Raw genomic sequence first — 14,390 nt, forward strand, 5'->3', positions numbered from 1 at the left:
AGTTGGGTGCTTCCTGGAGAAATGCTATACTCTGCCTGTCTCAAGTATTTGTCAATAGGCAGCAGGTTATGAGGACATTTAATTTTATCTACATTTCCTCCAACATCACCAGTTGCCTTTGTTTCCCACATCAGTATGGATATTTAAAAAAAGTAGAAATCAGGCCAAAAAGTATCAAAAATACTCTATAATGCTAAAGCCAAAACTCACAATAAAGATGTAATAGCTATGAATATCAATATACCAAATAAAAGAGCAACCATGTTCAAAAGCAAATACTACAGAAGATGCAAGAACAAGTAAGTACCTAATAATAAAAGACTTTAATGTACCAGTCTCAGTATAAGGCAAGTCAAATGGATGAAAAATAAGTGTTGAAGATCTGTACAGCATAAGGTAGATTTTATGTACTAATATTGAACATAATGCTATAATAGAATATACCACTTTTTAAAGTGTACATGAATCATTCGCAAAAAGAAATTATGTATTAGGTCAAATAGAAAACATGAGCAAGTTCCATAAAACAGAAATAATGGAAGCAACACTGATTGCTGTGCAGTAAAACTTGAACTTTAAAATTTAAATAACAGACTGGGGCGCCTGGGTGGCTCAGTTGGTTAAGCAACTGCCTTCGGCTCAGGTCATGATCCTGGAGTCCCTGGATCGAGTCCCACATCGGGCTCCCTGCTCGGCAGGGAGTCTGCTTCTCCCTCTCCCACTCCCCGTTTGTGTTCCCTCTCTCGCAGTGTCTTTCTCTGTCAAATAAATAAATAAAATCTTTAATAAATAAATAAATAAATAAATAAATAAATAAATAACAAGACTGTTCTACCTGTAAACATATATATTTTTAAAATTTCTATTAAATAATTCTTGGATTATTTAATATTGTTTGGGAAAACCCAAACAATAAGGATTGGATAGGGCGCCTGGGTGGCTCAGTCGTTAAGCGTCTGCCTTCAGCTCAGGTCATGATCCCAGGGTCCTGGGATCGAGCCCCGCATCGGGCTCCCTGCTCCGCGGGAAGCCTGCTTCTCCCTCTCCCACTCCCCCTGCTTGTGTTCCTGCTCTCGCTATCTCTCTCTCTGTCAAATAAATAAATAAAATCTTTAAAAAAAAAATAAGGATTGGATAAGAACAACATAAAGTATCCATTTACCGATGACAGCAGAGAATCCTTGGAAATCTTAAGAGAATCAACGGTAAAACTAATGGTGAAACAATAAAGATGATCAGGAAAATGAAATTTTTTAAAGGGAAACATCTTCATATACTCTTCGAAAAGGCAAAAAGTAAAATAGCCAAACAATAAGAAATGTCAGTCAGCTGGGCACCAGTTGCATGGATACGTATTTATTTTATTCCTATCTCTCAACAATATACATGTACATATATATGCTTTTTTAAAATATGAGTCATTTCACATTCAAAAATAGAGAAAATGGGGGTCAGACACTGCATCCACGAAAAAGAATTTATACATTAAAGTTTCTGATAACTCTAAGAATTATGTTATGTTTCTAAGGCTCATTATTTAGCTACCTATGTATAAAATTTCTCTGGCTGCACTGAATGTGTCTTGTTAGTAGTAAATACATACATACATACATACATACATACATACATACATACATACGTACGTACATAAAAGGAGGTGGAAGGGCCGTCCTTTCCTGGTTTAGGAGTTTTGTCTTATAGTGTGTTTAAAATTTCTTGAAAAAAAGTTCTAGATTGTTGGATAACATCGGTATCTTAAAGTCCTTCTCCCTTTCCTTTGAGAAAAGAAACAAAACAAGCTTGCAGTAACACCAGGGATTTGGGCAGCAGGTGGGTCAAGTTCAGACATCTCTTGTGACCACCCCCCCACCACCACCACCCACCAGAATGAATATAGGATTTGAGTCAACAATTTGTATAGAGCTAGGAATGCTTGGAGTCAACAAAAATTAAATGCCTCTGAAAAATGACTTGAAGTAACTCTAAAGTCCTGTCCCAGACTTCCCCATTTCCACCTTGTTCTCATTCCAACGTGATTTTCATAGTTCTAGGGCAGTGGTGGTTCTCAGGGGTACAGCTGGGAATCATTCTGACCCCAGGGGACACTTTGCTATGTCTGGAGACATTTTTGGTTGTCATAACTATTGGTTTGAATCCTCGGTAGCTTCCCCAGTGAAATCTGAAACAGGCCCCCAGACACAGCTGGCAAAGGGAGACGGGAGAAAGAGGTTTAATAAGCAAGGGAATAAGCGCAAGGCTTGTCTGGGCGGCGGTGCTATGAAATCTTTTTTTATTTTTTATTTTTTTTTTAAGATTTTTTGTTTATTTTTTAACAGCGAGAGAGGGAACACAAGCAGGGGGAGTGGGAGAGGGAGAAGCAGGCTTCCCGCCGAGCAGGGAGCCCGATGTGGGGCTCGATCCCAGGACCCTGGGATCATGACCTGAGCCGAAGGCAGACGCTTAACGACTGAGCCACCCAGGCGCCTGGCACTACGAAATCTTAAAAGTATAAGGAGGCCTTACCTGGGTTCAGTCAGTGTACTGCCCACGTTGCTCGGTCGAGGTTGCAGCCTTGAAAACTAACGCTTCTGGCTGTGAAAACCTGCTGAGGACGGAAGTACATTCCAAAGACAGGGGCCCACCTGAGGGGCCTCAGCTTGCCCATCGCTCCTGTGCAGCTCACGGGTCAACCAGTGGTCACATCCTCTTGATGGACCTCCTCCAACTATAACTAGGGGCAGGAGGAGGTACCACTGGCATCTAGTTGCATACTAGCATCTAGGTTCCCTGCTAAACATCCTACAATTCGCAAGATCTCCACACAAAGAATTAGCTGGCTCAAAATGTCAATATGCCAAAGCTGAGAAATCCTGTTCTATGGGAATGAGGTGTAGTACTTATTCAAACATATTTACTGTGGAATAAACCATGTGTCTAGTGCAGCGCTTGGCATTTGAGATAAAGCAATAAAATCCAGAGTTCCTTCCTTAAAGACCTCAGAGTCCAGTTAAGAGGCACATAAATGGATAATCATGGAATAGATTCTATGTAAGAGAAGAATCACCTAACTTAGCCTTGGGTGGCTTCCGTGGGGAAAGTCTGGGGATTTATCTGGGAATAGATAAATCTTGAAGGATAGATATGTAGGCATTTTACAGATTAAATAAGAGAAAATGGTTTTAGGCAGAGGAAGGAAAGAAGGTTAACAATGAGCGCAAACGGACATAACCTTCCTACCCCATAGGCCAAGCACTAATATGTCTTTGTGCTCTTTCATTGGTTTTTTTTTCTCACTTGGAATACCTTTTTCACCCTCTTTTTCTGTTTGATGAAACCATCACCATCTCTCAAGTCATATGTCATGAGAGCAAGAGTACTATTTTTGCTTTCTTGTTCATAATGTTCAAGGATTTGTTGCAAGCATAAAGTACAGTTCTGCCATGTGGCAAATGAGCTCAGTAAATATTTTTTGAATGAAAATTAATGAACTTAAATATCAGTTCCTTTCTGAAACATTCTGAATTTCTCACTATGAAAAAAGCAGAGCCACCTTTTTCTATACTACTTAACATTGTGTGTAGATGGGGAATTTGAAAGATGACTTATTAGTACCTGATAAGTGCTTAATGGTTATTAAATGAATGAAAAATAGAAAAACATAATGGAAAAAAACGGACAGACTTACCAGGTGTCTGGACTCATGATATAGCTCACTAAAACACGGTCTTTCCAGTCCTCTCTGTAGAGTGGAGATTGATTCACTCAATATAAAGAAGTAAAAATCACTTATAACCTAATATCCAGAAATAGTCTTTTACTTCTTCCTAAATATTCTTCAAATATACTCAGACTCACATGCATACACACACACACACACACACACACAGACATACACATTCAAGCAAAATAGAATCCTATCACATGTATCCTATTTTTAAGTGCTTCTTCACCTCTCTCCATATCCGTAGGTATAAATATATATTATTTTAATGAATCCATCACATTTTATTTAATAGATGTAACACGATTTGTATAAAAAGACTCTTATGCTGGACATTTTCATTGCTTTCAGGTTTTTTGAGGTTATGAACAAAGCTGTGGTTAACATACTATGTGCACTTCTGCACACTACAGGCATTATTATCTTGAAAGAATTTCTAAAGAGATATGGAAGCAACTAAAGTATATATGAAATTTTAGACTTTTAAAGTACACTGCAAAAATGCCTTCCAGAAAGTGTGTGAGATTACCATTCCCCCAAGCAGTATACGAAAGAGACTGTTTCTTCACATCTTTAATTAACACAGAGTGCTGGGCTGCGTGTTAGATTTTAATTTAATGTGTTATAATCCAACAGTATTTCCTTTATGATTTCTGACTCATGAATCAATGCCTAGAAATAATTTCTGTACTAAAAGATTCTAAAAATGCTGTAGTGTCTTCTAATAATTTTTATGGGTTTTTTTCATTTAGAAATAATAAATTCCATCAGAAATTAATCTTGTTTTAAAGTCATGGTATAGGCATCTTTTAATTTCCAAATGGATACTCAATTGTTTTAATATATTTAATAAGTAATCTATCTTTCCACCTTCATGACTTACAGGATACATTAAGTGAATATTTATATTTTGATCTATTTCCAGACGGCACATTTTATTGTTTTGTCTACTTTCCTTGACTATGAGATTATTTTAATTATTATAACTTTATAATACACTTTAATATCTGGTGGATTAAGGTTCTCTTTTCTGTTTCCAATTTAGAAGAAAGTTTAAATTTGTACAGTATTGAATCATCTCATCCAGGGAGACAGTTGGTCTCTTTTTATTAAAGTTTGATTATCTTACCCTGAAAGGTCTTTATTCCAATGAAGACTCTTCATAATTCTTGCTGATTTTTTTCTAGACAATTCATAATTTTGATTGTGATTGTAATAAATGTTTTTATGATATTTAGCTAACTATTGTAATTATTAGATAGAGCCATTAATTTTCACAGTTATTTTCTAATGGACCATGTTATATAAATCTTACTCAATATCTTATTAGTTTTCCAGTTAATCATATAATCTGCAAATATTAGTCTTTTTCCACATTTACCACTTACTCCTATTATTTTAAAAATCTGATTCCATTGGCTATTACTTTTGGAAAAATGTAAAATCATATAAAAGCATAAAAACTTCATGATTTTAATGATAATACCTCTGATATAAAGCATGATAATGGAATTTGTATTTCAGTATTGAAAAGAATGATGATTGCATTGGGTTGAAACACACATCACATATGTAAAATCTATGGCTTTATAGTGATAATAAAAACTACAACAGGAATAGCAATGGCAAATCTCCATTGAAATTTGATAAAGGCAAAGATTCAAGAATTTATCCTTCCTTTCCTGTTATGAGCCATATTTTAAGGTAACCAAATAGTTGATTAAGTTTCTTATTTTTGTTTTTGGGTTTTTTTTTTTTTTCAATAATTTCACTTAAATGCTGAAGGAATGATCGAAAATTTTCATCCTGGGGCGCCTGGGTGGTTTAGTCAGTTAAGTGTCCAACTCTTGATTTCGACTCAGGTCATGATCTCGGAGTCCTGAGATCGAGCCCCAGGGCAAGCTCTGTCCTGGGCATGGAGTCTGCTTAGGATTCTGTCTCTCCCTCTCCTTCTGCCCCACCCCTCCATCTCATTTGTGCACATGCTCTCTCACTCTCTCTTGAAAAAAAAAATAAGTAAAACGTTTAAAAAATTGTCATTTTGTAATGTCAAAAAATCATCAAAGGAGATAATAGACCTAGGGAATAATTATAAACAGATGCTAAAAGCTTTAGGCAAAATGTTGATATAAACCTTATTTTGGAGGGAATCAGGTTACTAGCACATGAATCCACCAGTAAATTTCAGCATCATCATAAATGAGACAACCAGAGATAATGTGTCTCATTAAGTACTATGACATACTATTGCCTTAAAAACAAACAAATAACAATAACAAAACTATCTGGATCTAATCTAGCCTAAGATCCAACTCCTAATTTACAGAAAATATGAAAAATAGAGGTATAAAATAAATAACAAAATGAAAATAGTCAAGTCTAGAATATTGGACATTCAAGAGGACAAATATTGTGGTTTCTTCAACAAATCAGTGGCATTAAAGAAAACGAGATTTGCTATAGAATAAAAGAAATTTAAGATGCTTACAATCAAATGCAGTACAGATCTTGATCCAAACCTATTATAAAAAGGTATCTTGAAGACAATTAGGGACATTCTAATATGGACTTGGTATGAAAGGATTTGAAGAAAAACTAATCCTATTAGCTGTAATAATAGCTTCCTGGTAATGCAAGAAAAAAAAACCAACAAATAACAAACAAAAAACGAAAGTTCTTGTCAGAGATGTATACTGAGATATTTGTAGGTAAAGTGTCACCTTATTTGACGTTTGCTTTAAAATACCTCAAGTTACAAAAAAAAAAAAATGGGGGAAACAAAAGAGTGGCGAAATATTGGTAATTGTTAACTCTAGGTGATGGGTATACTGAGGTTCATTCTTCTCTCTAGTTTTGTGTAATGCATGTGGTCAGTGTTAAAAAAAGGGGTAAGGAGTGAGAGTGGGAAAAACAGTCTTGATTCTAAGTAAAAAAAAGTAGAGGCAGTTAATACGGTAAGTACATAGTTAAATGCGACTTAACGTACAAGTGAGGTTCAGACAAACTGAGAGAGGAAATGTTAGAGATTGCCTAGAGTATAGAATTAGGGCAGATAGTGGAAAAGGTGAAGGGTAGAAAAGGGAGCAATGGTACTTAAATAAGATGCCTACAAGGGCACTCGCTATCTAGATCACCAATGTTTGGGAACTAGTGTAATAAATGATTGTTTGTGTCTGGATTATTTCTCTTTGATCTACAAACTTCTCACATGCCAGCACTTCATGCAAAGCATACCACTGCAGCTAAAACTGTGACCTCCTTCTCATGGACATTACAGCCAGAGTTCTATCTCAACATGGTTTATTTATAAAACCTTCTCTTACAAAACCAATTGCTGCAATTTAAGAGACTTACAATGTCTTTAACCTCACTTTATAAATATGAAAACAGAAAAAAAATCTCTGATTTTTTGTGTTACCCTAGGAGGTACAGAGAACGCAACGCAATGAAGACCTGCCTTGTGACCTTCAGTGGAGCAACTGCAGAAGCAATTTGTTACAAGCAGATGGATAGTTGAACGCTAAAAAGGATAATAAATTTGAACGAAATTAGATATTGAAATCAATTTCTTTTAGGCTTACCATGAACCTTCAGATTTACACGATTGTATTTGAAGAAGTCAGGAAATAAAAAAAAGGCATACTAAGATGGGTGCCCATGAAAACAGAACTTTACACATGCTATAGCCTTTATAGTCACCATTTACTTGGTTGGTTCAAATATTTATAGTTCATTGTTATGACTGCCAAAACTGGCAACCACAAGGATTGTTGTCTCAATTAGGACAGTAAACAGATTGTCTCTTTTTTTAATGAAAAAATCTAAAATGTAATACTTCACAGTTTAACATGTTTATTCATCTAAACGAGCTAAAAAATAATGGTGCGACATCTGTTCGAGAGGCATTGGTACCTCAAATTTTGGCTGCCTCCCCACCAATTTGGTTGTTGTTTTAAAAAATGAAGAATAGGAGGGGGTACTGTCATCAAAAAATCTTCTGGCATGTAAAGTATCTTATTTTTCTTGAAATAAGGATCTCATGTCTGTTGCTAAGGATAAAAAAATTATTTAAGAATGAGGCACTATGCTGAATAGGGCAGCAGTTCAATTGTTTTAAATGAATTTACTGGCCCACTATGGGTATTTCCACACTGGTATAGTTCTTTGAGTGACTCTCCCAGTTCCCTTCATATTTACCTGCATTGCTAAAATACAAAATAAAATAGTAAGAATGTTTCTGTTGGCCTGAATTCATCTGCTAGGTTTCTTTTTTTTTTTTTCTTTTTTTTTTCTTTTTTTTACTGTGGGTTGCACTGATTCTAGATATGATGTCAGTGGAACAAAATCTAGCAAACACCATTCTATCCAGGCTGCCTTGGAGCAATTCTAATAAAAGAAGGCAGTGCCGCTAAGGGAGAAATGGTAGAAATCTCCCCAGAGAAGTCCAAGGTAAGTGTACTTATCTTAGATAGGCTCTGGCTCAACAACCTTACATTATGGATGGAATATATGAAAATTCTCTAAGTTTAATTTCTAGAAGTTTTATTTCTGAAGCCCATCTAAATAAATCATAATTTACTGAATTATCATTGACTATATCATTTTAGAATCTGGAAAATATAGTGCTTTAGTTTTCACATAAATATAAGCATTATAATGAAAATTTAGTTTTATTTTTGTTGGGAGTGAGGATATATAATAAGTTAAATTAAAAACACTGAGGGTGGTTTTCAACAATACTAAGATAAAAACATATTTGATTTCCTAGAAAAGAGCAATCAATGTTTCTCTTCTAAGCAAATTTAACACTAGTTGTTTTGACCTTAAACAGGAACAGGATGAAACACATACTTGTCCCAGAACATTCAATGATCATAAATGTCAAATGCTGAGTTAATCAATATAGTGATTTCTAAGTTTTATTTATTAAATGCAAATAATTTTTGATAATCTCTTACATGCAGCAACTGTACCAGACTCTGAGAGCACTAAAAGAAATTAACTTAAATTTTAACAAGCATTTATTAAATATGTGCAGATCACTACACTACTGGAATTACAGAAATGAATAAGAACATATTTTCAGGATCTTGCAATCATTGGTTGGGGTAAAAGTATTTCAGAAAAATTGAAAAGATGGAAAATCTTCAAATATTTGCCACCTTAAAACAGCAAACTCTATACTGTACTATGATAGGCTTTTTGTTCATTTGTTTTAAAAGAAATCCTGGATGAGGTTATATTTTTACAATATCTCCTCTCAAATGAATCTATAAATGTTTATTTTGCATGCAAAATAAGAACAAGCAACTCTTCAAGCTTCATTCACAGTATTCCATAGGCTATATGTAAAGTCTGCTGCATTAGCTAAAATTTATCCTGCAGAGTATGTTAGCAAATAGATTCTAACATTCTGAAAAGTCATTATAATTTTTCTGTTTTTGTCTCCTGAATTACTCTGAGCAGTGAATTATTGGAGGAGAAAAACCCACGCCTAAAATTTGTGTCTGGTGCCAGTCTTAGATTTATGCCAAACACCACTCACTATTCAGAAGTGTGGTCTGCTGAAAATGTAGGCCAGATATCACCTTTCTATCTTCAAAGATTCAAACCAGATTTTAATCTGGAATTTCTCTACAGGCCCCTTCCCAGTTAATGTGAGTTTGAAAAATTTACATTTCATGAAAACAGTGTTGTATAAACATATATTGTCTCAGTTTACCTGCTATTTATTAAAATCAGATTTGAGCCTTTGGGACTTATGGTTCTCTGGAGCCATCATAAGTCAATTACACAAATGGACTAGCCAGAGTCTCAGGATATCAAGGAAACGAGGTACCCAAACTAGCCTATAATTATACTATGTATAGATTAATACTTATTACTATCAGAAACAACCTTTTTCCCTCAAGAGAACACCTCAAGAACAGAAGGGAGGAGTAACACTTTTTTTTCAGGGTAATGAATTTCAGACATTTCCAAGAGTATACTCATCTATTTTTTTTTTTAATATTTTATTTGACAGAAACACAGCGAGAGAGGGAACACAAGTAGGGGAGAGGGAGAAGCAGGCTTCCTGCTGAGCAAGGAGCCTCACGTGGGGCTCGATCCCAGGACCCCGGGATCGTGACCTGGGCCGAAGGCAGACGCTTAACGACTGAGCCACCCGGGCACCCCACTCATCTATTTTAAATACTGTAAATTCTGTTGTATTTCACTTGGATAGGTATCTAATAAACAATTATTACATATCTTCTCATTTAAATTACTACTGAAATTAGAAATAATCTTTATTTAATATGACTTTTTAACACCATATGGGAGGTAAAATAACTAAATGAAAATTGTTCACGTAAATGTGGTAGGAGTGGGGGAAAAGCAGTATTTCTTGACATGTGGCATGTCACTCAGGAAAGGAAAAGGCCCATCATATCCAAAATGCCAGCTTGGATATTCCCTTGCCACCCACTTCACGAACAGACATACCACATGGCATTAAATGCTGCAACCTTTCCTAAAAATGCCACTTGGATTGGTCTGCTGTGGTGAGTGTATAAGAACTCTTGGTCTGTCTCATGAGTTTGTGATTTCAAGGGGTAGAATCCAGTAAATAACACTGGCTAAATTTTGCCCTCAGATGTTTGGCATAAATGATCTGTGAGGATACTGGAACTTTGGGCTGTTTTCACATTGATGAAATAAATTATGCTACTTGAAAAAATTCTACAGAACATAATGCTACACAGTCATATTCAACTATTTGCAAAAGTCTCAAAGAATATCGAGTGTATTCATCAAAGCTTTCTTCTCTGGGCAAATATGGAAACAATCTTAACATTTTATTTGCTCTTCATAAATACAATGTATATGATATAAAACACTTTGTGCACATGGTTCTAACCATTAATTTTTTATACATCTTTATATAAGGTAGTAACTAACAACTCTGCTGTGGACACATATTTTCTCATTTTCTAAGCTTTATGTATTCATGTGTTCTAAAAATATTTTTAAAAAATCCATTACTGGTAAAAATATTGAATATATTGATTGTTATACTCCAACAAATTCAAAATATCTTGAAAATTTATGTAAACAAAAAAATTACATATGTGAGTAATATGAGACATATATTTTCTATTATTTATTTTTCACAAAACAGTTCTGATTAACTCTCAAGAGACAAAATGTAATTTTGTAAACCAACTTTGTATTGTTTAGGTTTAAGAGACAACCCAAGAAAATTATTCTGAGTAGGTAGGACTTCCGTTACTGTTGTGTGAAAAAAAAAAAAAAAAAACCTGCACAACTAAACGACAGATTGTTGCATATCTCCCTAACAAGAAGGGCAAACTGATACTGCAAGCAGCCAGAACAACATAATTAAAATAGAATTCCAAGTTTATATTAATACAATAATAAGTTAATTAAAATCAAGATCAACTGAACTTTCTATTTACACCAGTTCAGACAGCCCAAGAGGAAAGGAACTCTATTTTACAGACATATGTGACTCTTGAGCTTCTGTCATCCAGGTGCCATTTCTGATGGAGCACATGTGCACTGAACAGTTGGCAAAGAAGGAAAAAGATTACTGTAGATGTATGGCAGATAGTCTCTCTAATGATATAAAATATGTCTGGAAAGAAGGCAGGGCTTCTTTGTAAAATGAAAAATTTCCCATGACTTTTCCTTGCTTCTTAGGCTCTGAATGTGATTTGAGAATGTTTCTGTAAATGAGGATATATACTTTTACTTACGACGTATATGGAACAAAAATAGATTTAGTAATCTGTAAGTGATGGAGTTATACACATAAATTGGCTAAGACACCAGAAGAATTTAGGATCTGTTTTCCATTTAATCTAAACGCACCATGAATAGGTTGTTTGTCAAAGTAGAAAGATTTATAAAAGTATCCGGTAGCATACATTATACTCCATTGCTAGGTAAGGTTCTTTTCTTGATATCCTATGCAACTATTTAAAAAGATATTTCTGAAAACTGAAAATACCAGCAGAAAGAATTCAAGATGTTCCAGTTTCAGTACTTTAGAAAGTATTGGTCCCAAGGGGTGCTTTTGTAAAATTATTTCCCTTTAATGCATTGATTGCCATTCAGCTAATCTTCATCTCCTTCCAGATCAGGGTCAACATCTGTGGACAGTCTGAGATAAAAGAAAGCATAGAAAGCCAGTAGGAGGGCCAATATAGCTGCAAGTACGAGGCCAACTTCCTGAGGAGGGAAAAAAAAAAAAAAAAAAGGTTTGAAATTGATGAAAAGAGATTGGTTAATGTTATGAATTTCATCAGAGAAAATAGCGATATAATTCCATCATCTAGAATAATAATTTGAACCTAATTAATCACATTCTTTTTGTTTAACACTTCTTGTCATTTAGTAAAGTAACTTATTTTGTACTTGACAATACCAACTGCAATGACAAGTACATCTGTGGGTGACTCATTTCTATTATTATTCCTATGTAATTTGTGCTTTTCTAATAGTAAAATTAAACTTTATAATTTTGATATATTTGCATAGTTTGAATATCAAGATGTTGGGTGCAAGCAGTGTAGTTTGTGCCAACACAGTTTCTCTCTTCTCTATTTGAGTATCTTTAACTTTATTTGTTGCTTCAATTAATTTGTTATTAGTTTCAGCTTTAGGACATGATTTTAAAACATGTATCTTTCTTTTTCTAATAGGAAGAAACTGCTATTATAGCCAGTTTCTAAATTATGTCTCTGTAAATCTTTATTAAATATTATTTTGTTGAAACTAAATTTAAACTCTAAATTCCATAGTTTATAACGTGGGGGGACAAAACTGAAGACTCTTAGTTCACGAAGCAAGATACACTATAATTTATCAGAACTGTGAAGGGTGATTCTGAATATTTCATTTGGTGATTTGATGTGGGTTATATTAATTATGTTAAAATAGTAGCCAAAAATTTACTACATATATTATGGCAAAAATCCTATTATCTCTTAAGAAGTCCATAAACTTCATATTTATATGAAATATAGACTGTGCAGTATACAACACACACAGACTTACACACATACCATTAAGGAATATTCTCGATATTAACATAGCATTTGGCTAAAAAGATCAAAAAAGAGCAACTGGTGCCAGTTCCATATCCTAAAGAGCCTAATATGCCTTTCTAATTTTCAATTGTGTATCACACCCATTCCCAGCATTGTTTTATGGAGAAGCAAGTTATTTGCATTTACATGAATATATTTTACATTTCATCAGAATGTAAAATTACTAATTCAACATATACTACTTAATAAACTTTAAAAACATTAAAATGAATTTGGTTTATAATCGACATGAAATTTTTACCTGGATGTTGAAATTACAAATGGGCACTTTATACAGATATTTAGCTTCAAATTTACATTTATTTAGATTTCCAAGCTATGAAAATAAATATTGATAAAAATCAGGGGGTTGATAGACTCAGTGTCAACTATTTTAATCTAATACATCAATATAATGTCAAATGAAAGTGAATTTTTCTTTGTTGCAGTTGGAACACTTCAGCATCTCAAAAGGGCATGGCAGCATCAGACAGGTTTCATTTATATTCCTATATCCACAGCTGTGCTCCCAGACCCATCTGGTTACACAGCTACTAATTTTAAGAGGATGTAATAAACAAGTGACACACAACTGCAAACTCCATCTGTTCTGTATAGTGGACAACAAAACTGTTTAACAGCAGTCACCATTCATGCAAGCTGAAAGCAAGAATAAAGTTTTTACTCTTGATTGGAGGCCATCATCCACATCTCATTTGATAATCACCTCTAACTGCTGCTTTTCAACTGCTCCTTGTCCCTTCAAAAAACTCTCTATCATCTTCACAATATATTTTCAGGCTATCCAGAGGCATGAAAATGGGTTTTAAGGGTAAGAAGCCAAGAACCTTCATAGAATACAACTCCAGAGGATCCATTAATTCAATGAAGTCTACTGAATATATGGTGGAGGGGGTAGGGTTAAAGAGTATTAAATGGGAAGGAATAGCATCATTTAAAAAAAAAATGCTCCATACTGTTGTGGGGACTGAATGTATAGAGGTTAAACAACGATAACATTTGAATATACTGCTTGCAGGATACTGGTGACACTAACCATAACTTAGAGACCTGTAGGCATTTATGACCCCCCACCCCCTGGCCATTTTTAGTTTTACATCTGAAATCACAAAAAAAGAAGAAATAACGTTTCCAGATGTCTCATCCCAAGAGGTTGTTCACAGGATCTGGTTGACACTTGAAGATTTTATTTATGTAACAGATAAATTAAATTTTTGATACTTATTCTTTTATTAGATTACACCTTTCAAATGAACTAATTAATTAACAAATATGAATTATCTTTTTTCTTCTAAATACTAGGAAATATGGGTATTTACATTCTAAAAAATTTTTAATGAAGTTGTAATTCTTAAAAAATAATCTAACTGAACAGCAACCAAATAGGAAATCTTAATTGTGCTAATATGTTTTAGGTAGCACTCATTACTGGATCAAAAATTACAACATTTTGTTTACATTGGTAAGACACAGGAAATAAAATAGCTTCTAAACGGAAATTAATTCTAGATTTTGACACAATAATATTCACATCTTATTCTGAATCATTACTG

The 14,390-nt window shown here is 34.2% G+C and overlaps 1 protein-coding gene across 13 annotated transcripts in view; it reads right to left on the bottom strand.

Annotated features, from left to right (window-relative positions):
* Window positions 1-719: 719 nt before the first annotated feature.
* The window catches only part of TRIQK (triple QxxK/R motif containing), a 93,684-nt gene continuing 80,013 nt past the window's right edge, over window positions 720-14,390 (bottom strand). For 4 of the 13 annotated variants that reach the window (XR_004680486.1, XR_004680485.1, XR_004680477.1 and 1 more), the window contains 3 exons: window positions 11,736-11,956; window positions 2,524-3,739; window positions 1,220-1,775 (listed from right to left, as the gene is read on the bottom strand). Coding sequence is in view for 3 of the 13 variants with exons in the window: in XM_035011518.1 (XP_034867409.1) it covers window positions 11,843-11,956 (114 nt within the window). In the remaining 10 variants the exon portion in view is untranslated. The other 9 variants (XM_035011518.1, XM_035011515.1, XM_035011517.1 and 6 more) reach the window with 7 other exon arrangements.

The sequence above is a fragment of the Mirounga leonina genome, unplaced genomic scaffold (assembly GCF_011800145.1).
Source record: "Mirounga leonina isolate KUSES-001 unplaced genomic scaffold, KU_Mleo_1.0 Mir_165, whole genome shotgun sequence".
Lineage (NCBI taxonomy): Eukaryota > Metazoa > Chordata > Mammalia > Carnivora > Phocidae > Mirounga > Mirounga leonina.